This window comes from Syngnathus acus, chromosome 14 (assembly GCF_901709675.1).
Source record: "Syngnathus acus chromosome 14, fSynAcu1.2, whole genome shotgun sequence".
Lineage (NCBI taxonomy): Eukaryota > Metazoa > Chordata > Actinopteri > Syngnathiformes > Syngnathidae > Syngnathus > Syngnathus acus.
Window position 1 is genome coordinate 6,325,740 of NC_051099.1, and position 17,924 is coordinate 6,343,663.

At 41.1% G+C, this 17,924-nt stretch overlaps 4 protein-coding genes across 6 annotated transcripts in view; 2 read left to right on the plus strand and 2 right to left on the minus strand.

The window, feature by feature from the left end:
- The window catches only part of gng8 (guanine nucleotide binding protein (G protein), gamma 8), a 757,718-nt gene that overhangs the window by 90,561 nt on the left and 649,233 nt on the right, over positions 1-17,924 (plus strand). The gene's annotated exons all lie outside the window — the stretch shown is intronic.
- tbc1d8b (TBC1 domain family member 8B) lies at positions 657-9,567 on the plus strand. 2 transcript variants are annotated; one of them, XM_037268949.1, is made up of 21 exons: positions 657-935; positions 2,265-2,375; positions 2,485-2,603; positions 2,720-2,945; positions 3,382-3,622; positions 4,044-4,251; positions 4,363-4,530; positions 4,602-4,763; positions 4,835-4,985; positions 5,064-5,278; positions 5,405-5,522; positions 5,602-5,887; positions 5,976-6,105; positions 6,191-6,289; positions 6,487-6,555; positions 6,627-6,867; positions 6,959-7,024; positions 7,242-7,334; positions 7,457-7,504; positions 7,595-7,692; positions 7,782-9,567. In XM_037268949.1, the coding sequence occupies exons 1-21, from the start codon at positions 809-811 to the stop codon at positions 8,187-8,189; spliced, it is 3,384 nt and encodes a 1,127-aa protein (XP_037124844.1). In that variant the 5' UTR covers positions 657-808; the 3' UTR covers positions 8,190-9,567. The 2 variants fall into 2 exon arrangements, with proteins under 2 accessions (XP_037124844.1, XP_037124845.1); XM_037268950.1 differs by lacking the exon at positions 7,242-7,334.
- Positions 11,533-13,631, minus strand: gja2 (gap junction protein, alpha 2). Its single transcript, XM_037269031.1, has 2 exons — positions 13,491-13,631; positions 11,533-12,657 (listed from the first exon to the last, which is right to left on the minus strand). Exon 2 carries the CDS (start codon positions 12,613-12,615, stop codon positions 11,557-11,559), a length of 1,059 nt encoding a protein of 352 aa, XP_037124926.1. The 5' UTR covers positions 12,616-12,657; positions 13,491-13,631; the 3' UTR covers positions 11,533-11,556.
- On the minus strand, positions 14,716-16,988 carry LOC119133348 (gap junction beta-1 protein-like). 2 transcript variants are annotated; one of them, XM_037269051.1, is made up of 2 exons: positions 16,857-16,988; positions 14,716-16,139 (listed from the first exon to the last, which is right to left on the minus strand). In XM_037269051.1, exon 2 carries the CDS (start codon positions 16,123-16,125, stop codon positions 15,400-15,402), a length of 726 nt encoding a protein of 241 aa, XP_037124946.1. In that variant the 5' UTR covers positions 16,126-16,139; positions 16,857-16,988; the 3' UTR covers positions 14,716-15,399. The 2 variants fall into 2 exon arrangements, with proteins under 2 accessions (XP_037124946.1, XP_037124945.1); XM_037269050.1 differs by lacking the exon at positions 16,857-16,988 and adding an exon at positions 16,544-16,715.

A 17,924-nucleotide genomic window follows, 5' to 3' on the forward strand; every position in this document is an offset into this window, starting at 1 on the left:
CAATTGTTTAGTTTTGTTAAACATTTATTATTGCTTATTAATTACAAAAAAGTGATTGATTTAAAGTACTTTATTCAGTGTGACAGTTATCAATTTTAATAAACAAGCTTTGCAGGTTCATGTTGCCATTAACAAGACACATTTACCAAAAACACAAGTTTATAATTTTTTTAAATAATTTAACAAAACCACATATTCTATTTATTAATTTATCTATTTATTTATTTATTTTACCCAAAAAAAAGTTTTATATGCGTCACTCACAGAGGAAAATTACGATTTATAAAACTGACAAAATTTCCCATCACACATCAGCATATTGTTGGCCAACGTTTGCTTCCTGGAGGACAGGAAGCGAGTTACGACACTATGGTGAAATCAGCCTGAAATTCAGCTGTTATTGAAATGAGTGAGCAAAAAACGAAAGAAAGAATTAAAAAGAAAAAGCTATCGCATAAATTCAAACATGTACAACAGTACCATTATTACAGTAGGAATAGACAGATTGCTAGATAAATATTTAGATATAGATATATTAGATGTAATGACAAAGTTATTCAACATTCATAAACAAAATAATAAAACGAATAGTACTATGCACGCTGTGTTAGCACCTCCCACCTCTGGAAAAACTACAACCCCACAATCCTTTGCGACTGGCAACATTTTTTGTCTACGTGGGAAGGGAGGCATCCCGATTCCCGACGACTGTCAACAAATATTCAACGAATTTGATGTATGTGCAACGCTGGAAGTAACCGTGGCATGACAGGACGATTTGGAGGCGAACCCGCTGACGTTTCTAAACATGTGGCTCAAACCTGAAGAGATACTGCTGAAAAACGCCTTTAAACTGTGGGTCACCGAGAAGGATAATGAGTATTTTGTGCTTCAAAGGAGGCGAGGGTACGGTGAGGGTGCAGGCGGCTTGACAGGTAATAATCAATAATTCACCTCGTCGTATGTTTGGCAGCTCTTGTCTTTGGGCTACGAAGTTATGCTCGCCAGTCACGAATGTGTCAGTTCGTCGTACGTGTCCGCCGACATATAAACAATTGCATCCTACTGTATGCAGTAGCATGGTAGAAATGCACTGCAACAGGTTTAAAGCCAAATTGTTAACAGGTGGCTTGTCTTAACATTGTTCTCTGCTTGACAAAGTGATTTTTTTTTTTTCTAGCATATGGTTGGTTACTTGATGGTTTGTAAGAGATGTCTGCACTGGCCTGTAGCAATGCTTCAGGTTAGCCTGAGTAATTAGGACATGATCGTACACAATATCTCGTAGGAGGAATCATTTATTTTGCATTGGTTTAGCAGAAGATGATGTCTAAGTGCACGTTGTTTACAGCGCCAGATCACTTTATTTTGACGTCACTAAGGGGTTGAAGAGTTTTCCAAGCAGTGGTTGGTAGAGGAGCCAAAAGGTGTACGTCGCGAGCGCAATGTAACAGATTTAAAAAATTATTCTATTCTAAAAGTAGTGTTTCTTGGGAGCTTAAGATCAGGGGATGCTTTGAGAATAATTGTCAATTTGTTTTGTATATGTGAAGCCATTTGAGACTGCTTGTGATTTAGGGCTATATAAATAAACTTGACTTGACTTGTTTCTTCCGAATAGAAATACTCAAATCCTGTAAAAAAGTAAATCGTATGTTGCATGAAACTACCGTGAGAACTACAGTTTATTCATAAAGTGACTTAAGTAAACACAAAGCAGTAAATGTAGGTCGTCGTTACCACCTAACTCTGGTTTAAAGTCATTGTAATGGCAGACTTGCATCCGGGACAATAATAAAGCTGTCAGGAAAAATGTCTAGAGTAGACACTTTGATACTGACTTGTGATGACATTCTGGCAATTAGACTAACTGCAGCAGATTGATGCATCAGAAGCCCTCTACAGCTCGAGGGCCTTTTCCGTCTCAAGCATCGCTTAGGCTTATATCTCTTCAGTACAATGAGATGAACCTTGTTGCCTCCCAATGAGAGCATGATGACGCATGATGTTTTGTGACAATTTTAATTCTGCAACTGGAACACGCTGAGAAGTCATGCACCCACAGCTGCAAGGACAGTTTAAATCTGCAGTCCATCTATCTACTTGTTAATTATTAATGAAGGCCATATGAGAGAGAAGCCTTACAGTGTCAGATGTGCTCGTTGCGTATCTGACGTAGAGTGCAGACTCCATTTCATCCTATCAGCTTGTTTTTTGGAAACATGCATAAAGAAATAGACATATCACTGTGCTTTATGTTGCAGGTCTCCTTGTGGGAACGCTGGACACAGTACTGGACTCCACATCCAAAGTGGCTCCTTTCCGCATACTGCACCACACGTCGGATTCACAAGTGTATTGGTCGATAGCATGCGGTACATTCTTGTAATAACATTCCATTCTTGCTGAATTTGAACTTTTACGTTAAATAAAAAATTTTTTTTTTTTTGCACTTTGTAATCTATTCCCTTATGTTGCATCCAGGGGTCACAAAGGAGGAAATAGTCCAGCACTGGGATTGGCTGCTGCAGAATATCATGAGGACCCTCTCGGTTTTCGACTCCAGCGAGGACATCACTAGCTTTGTGCAGGGCAAAATCAGGGTACCAAATACGAAGGACAAAATGTCCATTTGAATCTTTAGACTGATATCACTGTACTGCATTGCCATCGTATGACCCCAGCAACTTAATATCCTACTATATTTTGTATTTCTCAGGGTCTGATTGCTGAAGAAGGAAAGACGTCCCACAAGCTGGAGGACGATCCTGAGAAGTTCAGAGAGGCATACTTGAGGTTCGAGAACTGGTTTGCGCTACCGCCGGAGGAGAAGCTGGTCACGTATTATGCCTGTAGTTACTGGAAAGGCAAAGTGCCCTGCCAGGGTTGGCTCTACCTCAGCACCAACTTCCTCTGCTTTTATTCCTACCTGCTGGGAGCTGAGGGTGAGAAAAGGCTGTGTTTGCTGTTTGCTTACATAAACGGCCATATTCTTCTTTTAATTCCCAGGCCTTGTTCAATTTTACCACCCTTGCATCTCAGTCTTCTTTTACATTTTCAAATTCTAGTCTGTTTGCGTCATGCAACTGCTTGGAAAACAACCTCCCAAAATGCTTTTGAATGTTTTCCCCATACCTTTTTTTTTTTTTTTTTTTGCTCATCGTACGCGCTTCTACAGCCAGTAGAGGGAGCCTCTAATTCTTAAATATCATCTGCTAGAAAATATGATAAAGCAAGAATGAAAGCCACTTTCTTTTCTTTTTTTTTAAGGTGATGGCTGTTTAGTTCTGGAAATATTAAAAGTTTCAGACAACATATTTGTCTTTCAATTCAGCTATTGCCCTGATAATCATGCATTTTCCCTTTTGCTTGCACCTGTAGTGAAACTGGTCATCTCCTGGGATGAGATCTGGAGGTTGGAGAAAACATCAAACGTCATCCTGACTGAGAGCATCCACGTCATGGCTCACGGGGAGGATCACTATTTCTCCATGCTGCTGCACCTCAGCGAAACATTTGTCATCATGGAGCAGCTAGCTGACTACTCCATTAAGCGCCTTTTTGATAAAGAGGCCTTTGAAAAAGAGCGAGCACTCTCAGACCCACTGCAAATAACCAAGAGGTGCTTGTTTTTCCAATTTGTCATATCTTGAGTCAGATCGCATTTCATCAATTCATACCAATTAGCGATAGAGCAGATCAGATTCAAAATTGCATCCCATACAATGCACAGCTCGATGATAATTCGTCCGCAAATGCACCCGCCCACTCTCCAGTAGCAAAACACTTTCTTCAGCCCACTTATTCCCAACACGCAACAATATATTTGAAACAGGCATACAATTTGTCGTTGTAAAAATAGCTTATGTATAATATAAACTATCTCTAGTTTTGTTCCGCTTGTTGTCTTTTCAGCCACATATTGCACACACTGAACTGACTCCAAAAAAAAAAATCTATTAATAACACTCGCATGAATTGAAAGTGTTTTTGTTATTTAGTGTTCATAATATTAATCATGCCATTTTCTTTTCCTCCCACAGAGGCCTCGAGGCTCACGCAAAAAGTGAGCAGTTCCGGACATTTTTCAGGCTTCCCAAAGAGGAAAATCTGTTAGAAGTGCACGAGAGTTTCCTGTGGGTGCCTTTCAGCCATTTTAATACACTTGGCAAGATCTGCCTATCTGAGAACTACTTGTGTTTTGCCAGTCAGGACGGGAGCCAATGTCACATCATCATTCCAATGCGCGAGGTAGAACACCCAACGGTGTCATTTGATGTATTCCATGCTGACACTTCCTTACGCCACACGTAATATATGATGAAATGACTTTCTGTCCCGGCCATCGCCACCGTTTTCTAGGTCGTAAATGTTGAGAAGCCAGATACCAGCAGCCGTGCTTTAACAGTGTATGTGCGTGGGAAAAGAGCACTCCGTTTCACCGAGGTGCGGGACTACCAACGTCTGGCGACAAGTATTCGCAGCCGCTGTGGGATTAGTGCTAGCCCGCAGCACTCGGCATCAGCGGAGGTAACAAGTCAATTCTTATTAATTCCATTTTTTCCCCCCAAACATCACACGTTTCCATCCTTGTCGCTAAGGTCATCCGAGGCGAATGTCAGTCGCTCATCAACCACTTTGAGGACAACCCAGACGACGTGACACTTATGGTGGGCCAGAAAGACAGCAGCAAGGCAGTAAGCACCGAGGCGCTCATGACTGTTTTCCACCCCCAGGATGTTGAAAACCTTGACCCTAAAATGGTATGAGACAAACACACCAGCATTTAGGATAAATCCACGAATGACTCAATGACACATGTCGTCATCAACAGCTTAAGGAGAAGATGAAGGAACAGTCTTGGAACATCCATTTTTCCGAATATGGCCGCGGGACAAGTATGTTCTTCACCAGGAAGACGCGTGACTTGATTGTCCGTGGCGTTCCCGAAGCCTTACGAGGAGAGCTGTGGATGCTTTTCTCAGGTATTTATTTTTTTTCGACATCAAAACTACTCACCCTCGTGACATCATAATCATTGTTGATGCACCGTAATGGATAAGGAGCCGTAAACGACATGGCGACTCATCCTGGATACTATACGGGGCTGGTGGAGCAGTCTCTAGGCACGAGCACGTTGGCTACGGATGAGATTGAGCGAGACCTTCATCGCTCTCTGCCAGAGCATCCCGCCTTTCAGAGTGATACGGGAATCTCCGCCCTCCGCCGAGTCCTCACCGCATACGCGTATCGAAACCCTAAAATTGGCTACTGCCAGGTAAATGCTTTTGGTTTTATCCATCACATGTTGTTAACAAAAAAGACAAATCATTGAGGCGGCTCTGTCGTTTTTAGTTGTGTGGAATAATGTAGTCCTGTCGTTTTTTTTTTTTCTCTTTCTGAGGCCATGAACATTCTGACCTCAGTCTTGCTGCTCTATGCCAAAGAGGAGGAGGCCTTTTGGCTATTAGTTGCTGTCTGCGAGAGGATGTTACCAGATTATTTTAACCGGAGAATTATTGGTGAGAAGGTGGCAAATTAATTAAAACAATTAATCGTTCGTGTATCACTTGTGACAATATGGTGACTTTGTTTCTCCAGGGGCTTTGGTCGACCAGGCTGTTTTCGAGGATCTGATTCGAGAGAACCTCCCACAGCTGGTGGAGAACATGACAGACCTGAGTCTCTTCTCATCCGTTTCTTTGTCCTGGTTCCTCACCCTCTTCATCAGCGTGCTGCCCATCGAAAGCGCCGTGAACGTGGTGGATTGCTTTTTCTACGACGGCATTAAAGCCATTCTGCAGCTCGGCCTGGCCGTGCTGGATTACAACATGGAAGCTCTGATCAGCTGCCATGATGACGCTGAAGCCGTCACCATCCTCAACAAGTGAGTATCAGCCAGTCCAGATCACCTTATCTGCAAAACTATTCTGAATTCACATTGAAATGTTTTTGATTTGTAATTTGCTTGCAAGATTTTTCGATAGTGTGACAAACAAAGACAGCCCGTTGCCACCAACTGTCCAGCAAGCCCCTGTAAACAACAACGATAAATCAACCCGCTTAAATGTGGACATCAGCGAACTGATCCGAGAATCTTATGAGGTACAGCGGTATTTTTTTTTTCCACTATAATTTTTTTTAAAACATTTTTTTTACTGTGTTTTTGAATTCGTTTTCTCTCCTCTAGAAATATGGCAGCATTCGCTCAGAGGACGTTGAGAGTTCACGAAAAAGAAACAGGCTTTTTGTGATCCAAACACTGGAGGACACAACAAAGCAGAATGTTGTAAGTGGACACTCTATTTACCTAGCCCTCTATCGCATAAATCCATTTGCCATTTGTTGAACACAGAATAAACATGAAAACACAATGAGCACACTCGCTGCTGTCGACCGCAGCTCACAGCCAGACACTCACACAGGCTCCTCCTCCCCTTGCAATTTGGAGATTCACTATAATTGCACCAACGGGTTTCTTTGCAGATTCGTGTCGTGTCCCAAGAAGTCAAATTTACTCCTGCCCAGCTTGACGAGCTTTACAACTTGTTCAAAGTGAGTGGCACACTTTACTCTTCTCTAAAAAGCAAATCCATCACGTCATCATTGCAAGTGTGTCGTTTCAGAGGCAACTTTTTCTTAGCTGCTACTGGACAATGAAGAGTCCGGCCCTGCTTCACCACGATCCGAGTCTGGCCTACTTGGAGCAGTACCAGCTGGGCTTCCAACAGTTCAGCGTGCTCTTCTACCTGCTGGAGCCTTGGGCTTTTTGCACCAACAAGAGCACTCTTTCTCTCTGGGTTTTCCGATTAATCGACGAGAACCAAGATGGCTTGGTCAACTTTAAAGAGTTCTGTTGTGCTCTTGGTGAGTGTTCACGTCTCCTTTTTTGTCACAGAGGCACTTTTCATTCTCCTTACTTCCTTCATTCAGTAACAGTATGCTTCAACTCGTGCAGATAATCTATACTGTGGATCTTTCACAAATAAATTGAAGTTCCTCTTCAAGCTGCATCTACCGCCAGGTAAGTGACATCGATGTGTACAACAAACAAATGTCTTGAGGCGGGTTCTTTTAATTCATGACTCAAACAAAGGTTGGCTTCGACTTCCTGGTCACCTGAATTATAACATAATTGTAAACTATATGACGAATGATTTACGACACTCCCTCTGCCTTGCTTATGCTCTTCTGTCTCTTCATCTTTTCCTCTCAGTGCGCTTACAGTCAGTCTCTTCTAGCTTTCACAGGTAGTCCTTTGCACGTACAGGAAGAAAGTCTCCCAAGCTTTTTCGCGACGACAGGAGGCTCTCCTCACTTGAGTAGACTTCCTGGTTAGCGTCTTGACTGCTTCTTCCTTCCTTCACGTTTTTTTTTTTCCATCTTTCCTTCTAGACATCAATTTTGACATCTGAGGGATGTTCTTATTTGCTCACATTTAGCACATATATTTCAGATTTTGATCTACCAGAAGATGGCGTGATTAAGAAAAGTCCTGAACGAGGTACTTTTACAGGCATATGTAGTCAATTTGTACCAATGGCAACATTTTCCCAGTGTGTGACATTAAATTTTGCATCTGTGTAATTGATAGGTCGAGGGAAAGTGGATCTGCAGGCCTACTTGAAACAATGGCAGAATGAAATACTTAGGAAAGAGGAAACTATTAAGGACCTGCCTAGAATTAATCAGGTAATTAAATTTACCGCAACTAGTGCACAAATTTCCAAACACGCCCTAAGTATGGGTTATTATAATTATTATTATTTTTTAAATCTCAGGCTCAGTTCATTCAGTTCTCCAAGACCTTGTACAACATTTTCCATGGCGATCCAGAAGAGGAGTCTCTGTACCGCGCAGTAGCCCACGTAACCAGTCTCCTTCTGAGGATGGAGGAGGTGGGTCGGAGGCTGCAGGAGCCGAGCAGCCCGGCCGCATCCTCAAAGCCCACTCCTCCGGACGGGGAGGACCAAGCTCCTCTCACATCCAAAAGCTCAGACACCCCCAGCCCCCAGGAAGTTGGCCCCGAGGTTCCTGGGGAGGACTGGTCCTTTTCGTTCGAGCAGGTCCTCGCGTCGCTGCTCAACGAGCCCGAAATAGTCAGCTTCTTTGACAAACACGTTGACATTCAGAGTAAAATGACGCAAGCTCAAGTGGCCCAGCTGAAGCTAACAGGAAATAGCAAGTGATTGCTTAGTAAGGCAGACGAGGACGGAAGGGCAAAAAGGGCTGACATGCAAAATCCTTCAACGGTTTGATCGGTGCATGCACGCACGCACGCAGGCAGGTGGCGTCTTTTCGATCCTATATTGTATACGAGGTGACATTTCTGTGCCGCTGTTTCCTTGTTCGTCAATCGACAGTGTTTTTCCCCCACTCACAATGTTGAGTTACATATCGCCTATTATGCAGATTTCACAGACTTGTCTCGCATTTCCTGATTGCACCCAGCCACAATGCAATGGAGCCCAAGAAATAATATACTCTTTATTGTACAGTGTTTGAAAAGTAGATGCCACTAAATCTGTCGAGTCGCTCACCTAGAGAGCTGCTTGTAATCAACTCGGAAGGATATTTTACTTTCATCAAATCTCAGGGTGCAATTACGTTCACATGTTGATTATCTTGCGAGAAATCATTTGAAGTTTATGACTGAGTTCAACATCAAAAGCATGTGTGTGTAGCAACATTTTGATGAGCGCCTTCAAAAAGGGTGTGTTGTTTTCTATTTTCTGGATCTGTGCTTTTGCTGCTTGCGTCCCAAATGACTTGTTGCACATTGTTAGAGAATACGCCTCCACAGCCGAGGCGTTCGGGTTAAGAAGGTTCTGGATGCTTTTCTTCTAGTTTTTCCATCTCTTGGGGCCATATACACATATTTAAAAAAAAAAAAAAAATTAAATAGGAAAAGACTGTTCTAGAAGTGATTTGAGCGCCAGTTTTTTTCTCTCTCTACTGCGATTGTAAGATAAGATAATCCTCTATTTGTCCCACACGGGGAAATTCCAAACCAGCATCACCTTTAAAAAAAATAAATAAATCAATGTTTACCTGTCAAAGAAAATATTGCGTACTATCGACTACTTTGATGATGTTGGTAAATAAAGCCTGAAGCCATACTCATTATTCCAGTATGGTGGCTTTCCAGTTAAGTTATACAACAGATTGACTTATACATGATTGAAAAAAATATATATATATGATGAATAGATTTAAAATATAGATATTAAATGTATTTTTGTTATACAATTGTCTGTGACAAGAATGTATTATTATTATTGAACACATTTCAAAAGAACAGCTAACTTTTTTTTTTCCAACAAAAGGGAAAAATGCATTGTTCCGAAAAAAATTACTGCTTTGTTTTATTACCTAAAGTTAGTGCTGTAATATTTAATCTATTCATTTATTCATATGTGCAGTTATTGTCTGCTGCATTTGCTGAGAATGTGACTTGCCAATACTTCTCTTGCCTGTTTTTTTTTTTGTTTTTGTTTTTTAAATATGTTGTTATTGTCATTGGTCCAAAGTAATAAAGAGTAATGAGTGGTCAATCTTTTAATATAATTTGGATCCTTTTTAGTTCTTCAATTCACTTGCTTAATATGAGAACCAATACATGGGCTATCTTCCAACAACACACATTTATTATATTTCATAACAGTTATCGAGCTGTTCATTTTAATCCGAGAATACAAAACAATCCTTTAATAAATGAAAGAGCAACCAAACTTTGCACTGGCAACTTTTATATAATAGGTGTCGCAATAACAGTAGGTTGGGAGAGGGGGTCGGGGGGGTCCCGTTTTGTGCAATGTATACGAATCGCTTTAGAAGAATTTCCCCTCATAAATCACCAAAGTAATCAGTAAGATTTACAGTCACCAGTGTGACTTGGTATGGATGATCATGATGCTATTCTTGCACTGAGATTGAATCCTTCCAACCTTCTCTTTTAGTGTGCCATTAGCAGAGTCTACTCACTGAGTATCTTAAAGAACTATCGGTGAGTGCAGCTCAACTCAAAATAGCTTCAGGATAAAATGCTAACAAAGAAGCTCTTTGTAAATAGAGTCGTTAATAAAAGCATAGTGAAGGTTACATTTTGTTGCCAGACACCATAAACTAACAAATTGACTGAAACTTCCCTGGCGGTCATAAACCAATAAAAAAAACATCACATGAGAGAGGAATCATATTTTAAGTGTGCAGGCGTTGTCCTATTGTATTTGTCCTATGTGGGTTTTTTTTTTTTCCCAGATAAGGAGATTGTGTAGATTTCATATTTTTAAGTCGTCTCTTTGTCATATGAATCTGATTGTGTAATCTCGACACTGACCTAGAAATGATTTTAAGACTGGATATCAGGTTCTGTCGGGGTTCACTGGTGCCTTCACATTACTCAAAGCTGGGTTACACACATTCAAGAGGATTCATCAATGGGGGGTTGGAACTGGAAGGTGTCAGCAAAGTAGAACTAGGGCAGTGATCATCTTGTACTTATCACTTTAGGTGATATATTTTTTCATTTGTCTAGCTATTCAATGCAAACTAAACACTAAAATACATAGTGTAATGATTTTGTCTGAATTGTCTGAGCATTCTTGTGCTTAGAATTTGCTTTCCCCACAGCAAGACTACAAGCATTGATCCTGCAATCACATTTGAAACATTTCAAAACATTTGCGCTACAATCAGACATTTTTTTCCTACAATTTATTTATGTAAAAGCAACAGGGGAGGATCTTTTTTGGACAAAAGTATTGGGACAGCTGCTATAGACTTTTACCAGACTCATCCAAACATGCCTTTATATACACAAAGGTTGTTTCGAACTATTTTAATAATAATAATAATAATAATTTTAATTTTATAATAATTTTCATCACAATTAACAATGGCAGTACTTGTTCCCTTGCTAAAAAAAAACGTGGTTTTCATGCATATTTATCTTAAAGTCAACAATTTCAAACGGTTCTTGTCCAATCTTTTGACTCAACAGTTGGGGCCTGTGTAAGAGGTCAATACCAACTGTACTTGATGGCTTAGCAGTTCTTTGTTCTACATAGCAAGCAGACCAGTAGCCTTCAGCTGTCTCGGGATTGTCTAGACCAGACGTTCCTTGAGTTTAAATATCATCAATAAATTTTTGGTATCTGTCCCTTTTGGTAGGGACTTACCCCACCACAATCTTGTCTGTCATTAAAACTATCAATGCTGTTTAAAAACAAATAACAGTGCTGCACACATCATCCAGAGCATTTATGTATTTTTTTTAATAAGGCCTTGTAAACATTAAACAAACAGGAACATAATGTTTGCTAAGATTTTTAATTCATCCTTGTATAAAAGTGTGCCTTGAGCTAAAAATTTCAGGAAAAAATCTTCCTATGATTATTTTTGTTGTGTCACGAAACTACCAAAGGAGTTTCGGACAGCTGACATGTTTTTGGAATGTGGGAGGAAGCCAGAGTAAAGTCACTCAATCACGAAAAGAACCGCAGAAATGTGAGGCAGATTTGTTTTAAGCATTAAGATTATTCTTTCTTGCCTCGTCTATATTTGCAGGTCATCCATCCTGCACTTGTTATTGCTGTTCTTGCTGGACTGGCTGCTTCTGCGCTGAGCTTCCACGAGCATGTCTTCAACCGAGTTAGAGGTTTTCCTCTCCCGCCGATCGTCTCCATCTGTTTTACCTTTCTTCTCGGCGGCCATGTTATCTTTGTTCTGCTTATGCATCACTTTGCTGCTGTAGGGGTTGTAGGGGGGGTTCGGCTCAGCAATGCCGTATTTCGCCTCCACCGGGAAGGAGTCGCGGCCCGCCGGGCGACTCGGAAAGTAGTTGTAGTTCGGCACAAAAGGGAGAACGGTTCCCGCGGGCTCCGTCTGCCGCCGTCTGTAGCGGAGACCCTGATGGCATTTGGTGAAGCCGAGATGGTACATTTCCACTAAGTTGAGCAGCAGCGAGATGCACGCCACGGCTAGCATGAAGAGGATGAAAACGGTCTTCTCGGTGGGTCTGGAGATGTAGCAGTTGACCACATTGGGGCAAGGCCAACGGTCGCAGGAGTACATTGGCTTGAGCTCAAAACCATACAAGAAGTATTGAGCGACGATGAAAGCCACTTCAAACAGGGTCTTGAAGATAATGCTGAAGACGTAAGTCCGAAGTAGCGCTCCTCTCAAGTGCACGTGACCTTGGTTGTCCTTGATGGGCTTGACTGCTTTCTTGGCCTTATTGCCAAGTATCTGCCGGTCCTTTTCACTCCGGAGAGCCAGTTCCTTCTCCTTCTCGATTAACTTCTCCTCCATGCGCACAAGATGGAGGATGTGTCCCAGGTAGATGAGAGTGGGCGTGGACACAAAGATGATCTGCATCACCCAGAAGCGAATGTGGGAAATGGGGAAGGTCTTGTCGTAGCAGACGTTCTGACAACCGGGCTGCTTGGTGTCGCAAGTGAAACCCGACTGCTCGTCTCCCCAAACCTTCTCAGCGGCCGAGCCCAGCACCAGGATTCGGAAGATGAACAGAACCGTCAGCCACACTTTGCCCACCACGGTCGAGTGCTCCTGGGCGCTTTCCAGCAACTTCCCCAAAAGGTTCCAGTCTCCCATCGTGGCTCACAAATCAATCCTCAGCTTTAATGACAAGACCACCTGGGTGGAGACAACCACGTGCACATGCCATGTGATCGTCAATAACATCTCTATCTCAAAGTGCTATTTGGTTCGAGCCCGCAAGGCCTAAAGACTATCAAAAGTACTGACCTACATTCTCAACCTACATTCTAAAATGTCTTGCATGAAATCAGTCTTCTCATTTCATACTGTGTCTCTTGAGCAGCACTTCTTCCAGCACATACTTGTATATGGATTAATTTACAGAAAAAAAAAACTGAATATTACAAAAAAACAAAATCCACTTCCTAACCTTTCATTCATAAATATCACTAAATATTACTGGATTCAAATTATATTGTTATGTAAACCTGATGCGCTAGAGGAAAAATCAAGGGCAGATAAGGAATCGGACCAAAAAAAGAAAAAAACATTACAAACTTTTGCTTGCGTCTCTGATTAAAAAAAACCCATCTGTTTCTTATTTTTATATAAACTTGAATTGTTTACTCATGCCCCAAATGACGCATTGTGGCAAAACTAAACACATCGTTTTTGTCAAATAGTGATGTTTTCCTTGATTGCGAGACGACAGTAAAGGGAGAATTAAATTGCCCCTGTAACAAATGCATGGCACTGCTAAAATATGAATGCCGGAAAGATAACGGTTACACTTACACAAACTGATTTAATTCATTTCAAAATCTGGATGAAAAATCGCATCGTTATCGGTTTCATAGAAAGCTATTCAACTAAATTGGCTGGATTAAAATAGCGGCTTTGTCTATTAGTGTCCGTTTAAGATTTTTTTTTTTTTTTAACATAAACTATCAAAAGAAAATCAAAAGAAAATCCAATCAAAGGCGACTTACTTGTTTGCTTGCGAACCGCCCGGCAAAAAAAGACGCCTGAGCTTGCAGTCAATAGAATGTGATGCGATTGATCATGAATCAACTATTTGTCTTCCCAAAGGTTGTGTCTTCTCCACTCATGAGAGAAAATGTGGGGGGGGGGTTAGGGTAACTCATGCTTGAGGACAGGTCTTGTGACACAAGATCCAGATTCAGGGCATGTTAGTGGTGACACTGCTGATAACCTGAAAGACACTTGTGCCTGTCCTTTGGGACTCTACAGAGCACCTGTTTGAGATATACAACCCAAAAAGAGAAATTATTTTTTGTGGGGAAACATCACATGCAATTTCTTACCGTACCTAATAATGATCATCTTCACCAACCTCCACAGTGACAGCGTCCTGAAGGTTCTTCAGTTCACGAAAAGACTGTTTTTCTGAACCGATGATGAATGCTAAGATAAACCTATTCCCAAGAGTTTTCTTTCACAAATAAGACTTTGTGCCTCTCGCGTGAAAACGCACTAGAAAGAATTGTGAAAGCCTTCATTTGAGAATTGAACTTTCTAGACATACAAATGGCAGCTGAAGACTCCCCGAGGGCCATGCGACACGTCTCGTGGTCTAAATTTAAATAAAGGGGAAGGGGATGCCGCTGTGTCGTCATTTGGGTGACCTTTGACTGACGAGCTTTATGCTCCCTAAAACAAACTAGTCCAAACTTGTCTCCTTCACTCTGTGTCGTCACATCATTAAACTTTTATAATTTATATTTACCGCATACAGTAGCTTCACGCCTAATTGACAGATAAAAAAAAAAAATAATCCCAAATTCTGCTAAGACTGCAACTTTGAAAACTTTTCGCTCCACACCATTATGCATTTTAAGCCATAAAAGTTATGACCACCATTAAAATTCCTTTTTGGATTTTCATTCATCATCAGAATCGAGATACCCTCATGGGTATTTATTAGCAGCATAAGCAGCCACGCAAATGAAATGGTTTGTGGTGAGTTACACTGACATATGATGGAGTGTTGATACCTTCTAAAAAAAAAAAGTGACTCTGCAGGCCCAGCTGTCGGTGGGGTCAACAATCGTCACCCGCAAGCTGACCTCTGACATGGCAAAGCTATTGATAACCACCAACTCTGCACTTAGTGAACCCAATCAACCCAAGATGTTTGCTCCCAGGAGGCTCGAGTCTAAAGACGGCTACGGTGCCACAAAATATGCGCCAAAGCAACATGCCATTCGTTTTTATTTTTTTCTCTCCTTCTCAGAAAGCACAGATAAACAGCGATTTTGGAAGATCACACAAAGAATGGTGGACTTTATTCTGGACTCTATTGGCGGGAAAGACTTACTGCTTCATATTTATCCTCAAAGGGATCTTTTACCTAACATACATATGAATAAAAACACTGTCAGTTAGAATGAATGTGTTGCATTGTATGGTTACTGTGCATTTATGTCTATTTTATTACCAGTTAGACAGAAGATATTTATTACATTTCAGTACACTGTAGACAATTTATGGCAGAAAAAAAGCAAAATATTGACACTGTATGTATAATACAAATAAAAAAATATTCAGTTAATTCAATGCACACCATGACAAAAAAAATCTATTTGAGAAGTCACTTAAGGACTTCTGCAGGCTCATGTGCACCAACTGTAATTAAACTTAATGAGGCCTGATATGTTATTTATCTTAAGTTTTTTATTTGTTAAACTATTAGAATGGTATGCCTGCACCATATAATGAGATCCAATAAAAGTCTCTCTCTCTTTTAATGGCGTTATTATATACATCATGGTCTACTTTTAATGACCAAAATATACATACGTATATATTGCACTTTTCATAGTGTTAATATTTGGCTATTAACTCTATGATAACTAGTATTTGACATTTCTAAGAGATTTATTTCCCTACTGTAATCTTATGGTGGAGCCAAGCTCCCATGCTTGAGTCTCCAGCATTGTGCAGGTGCTTGCCGCAGGCCTTCCCCACCAGGAAGACGACCTCTGCGATGTTGAGTAGGATGCAAACGCCCGACACGGCCAGCATGAACACGGTGAAAACGGTTTTCTCAGTGGGCCGGGATACGAAGCAGTCCACCGTATTGGGACAAGGGTATGAGTCACACTTGACCAGACGGATCATCTTGTAGCCGGGGTAGAGCATGTAAAAGACGTACATAAAGGTCACCTCGAAGGCGACCCGGAATAGCAGGCTGATGACATATGTCCACCAGAGGGCGCCGGTGATTTTCACCTTTTGGCTCTTAATCTGCTCAAGTTCTTTGGGGTTGCTTTTCCCTGACAGCATGTAGATCCTCTTGTCCACATGCCGCCGGTGGGCCACGTGCATGGCGACCAGAAGGGCAGGAGTGGATACCAAGATGAGCTGCAGGGCCCACAGGCGGATGTGAGAGATGGGGAAGAAGTGATCGTAGCACACACTGTTGCAGCCCGGCTGCTGGGTGTTGCAGGTGAAGCCAGATTTCTCGTCCCCCCACACGCTCTCTGCTGCAACCACCAGGACTAAGATGCGGAAAATGAAGAGCACGGAGAGCCAGATGCGACCGATTCCCGTGGAGTGTCTGTTGACGCCGCTGATGACAGCATAAAATGAGGCCCAGTTCATTTTTTGCTCCGGGTCTGAAAGATACAGTTGGAGTCAAGGTCTACCCACACCTGGGTCTCACCGATTCGAAAATCCATACGACAAATTAGAATGAGATAATGTGAAAAATAAAAGCAAGAATAAATAGTACTTTATAACGATAATAATTAAAATATACATATTAAATAATGGCAATGAAAACACAACATCTTTCATCTCTTCTTAATGGCATTTTCTTTCATTTGTTTACCGGAGCACATTTAATTAAATCACATTAAATAACATTAAAGTTTAAAAAATGTTCATTTATGACTCTGTTCGCCAAAAAGGTTCCCGACCCCTGCTGTACAGCTTCATGAATAAACATAAAAGCTTCAAACGTGTCCAGATTTGTCTAAAAATTCATCACTGCATTGAGTATAAATGCAAGGGTGGTTACCCGGCTCAGCAGGAGGTGTAAGAGGCATATGAGACAGCGATGACAACTCTATTGAGCCACTGGCTTGGCATGGATGACTGACTATACAGAAAGAGAAGAAGGGGGTCTCTCTGCCCTCCTCGAGATTTGGCAGACCCCTTATGAGTGACCTGGCACTGTGTGTCATGTGACACACTCGCCCCTCATCAGAGTGAGGCGTGCAAAGTGCCAAAAGTGCCTTGGTTGAGTTTGCAGATTTTTGGGTGATAATTTAATCAGATGTTAATTAAAAGAACACGTTAAAATGATCATATAAGGAGCAAAGCATCCTTACCTTAGATGATGACACAACAAATAACATCCGGACACATTTATGTATGTAGGCTTTTTGAACAAAACTGTGCCAGTGAGCAATGGGGCAGCAGGATTTTGCATTGCTAATGTTAACACACACACACGCACGCACACACACACACACACACACCATCGTACAGCCCAGCCCTGAGAGGTCATATGCTTCTACACACACTGTTTGCATACAATAGCTCCATTTTGCCGGGCCAAACAAACAACCACACAATTCAATTCAAATGTTTTAACTTCGGCCCAGTTGAGGAATCTGTGTGGGGTACAGCTGTCTGCTCTCGGCTTTGTTCTGGGCAGGAAATGTAGAAAGGTATAAATCTGCAATTGACCCAAAATATCAAGCGACATTAATATAAAAACTGCTTTTATTTTGCAACCCCTAGTGTGCTTACATCCAGTTTTTAAATTAAATATTTGAAATGTAGTCATGGGATTTGTGCCACTAAATGGATTTGTTTTTGCTTTGCTGTTTCTCACAACATGGCTAACATTTTGATGCTGTTTTTTGTTAATATACCTTTTCTCTTCAGATTTTTTAGCTTCTTGTAGTTAATTGGGTTGAAATTGTATTACTTACACCTGCACAATCTAATTAATTATGTTATTAAGTATGTGATGTTTTTGATCTGTGCTTAATATTGGAAAATAAAAATGCTGCACTTAAATAATTCAATTAATAACTTTCCTCCGATTTTGTTCAGTTTGAAGGAGGACATCTAGTGGTACATCTTGGTCATTGCAGTTGATCAAAACTCATCATGAGTACTATTTTTGTATCAAATAGGCAACCAAATAAGCATTTTGTCGGGATACCATTTTTGTTTTGTAAGATTTGTGGCGGTTGCATCATTGTTAAAATAATGTATTTTATCCCCTCTTGCATTCATTTACTAGCAGCCCTCGTGTTACGAGTGATGCATTTTCATCAACCAGAGAAGCCTATTGTCCGACAGTTATTAAACAGTTTAATTTTGTTATAACGTAAGATTGCCATTCGTTTTGCAGCGGCCTCTTTAAGGCAGTGTAAAAAAAAAAT

Bases quoted from the DNA above. Each gene is read 5' to 3' on its own strand.
- tbc1d8b (XM_037268949.1), top strand. From the start codon at position 809: ATGTGGCTCAAACCTGAAGAGATACTGCTGAAAAACGCCTTTAAACTG. The intron at 936-2,264 runs GTAATAATCAAT...TTTATGTTGCAG, and splicing joins GGGTGCAGGCGGCTTGACAG to GTCTCCTTGTGGGAACGCTG. The intron at 4,986-5,063 runs GTATTTATTTTT...GTAATGGATAAG, and splicing joins GCTGTGGATGCTTTTCTCAG to GAGCCGTAAACGACATGGCG.
- gja2 (XM_037269031.1), bottom strand. From the start codon at position 12,615: ATGGGAGACTGGAACCTTTTGGGGAAGTTGCTGGAAAGCGCCCAGGAG.
- LOC119133348 (XM_037269050.1), bottom strand. From the start codon at position 16,709: ATGACACACAGTGCCAGGTCACTCATAAGGGGTCTGCCAAATCTCGAG. The intron at 16,140-16,543 runs GTAACCACCCTT...TGTATCTTTCAG, and splicing joins TACACCTCCTGCTGAGCCGG to ACCCGGAGCAAAAAATGAAC.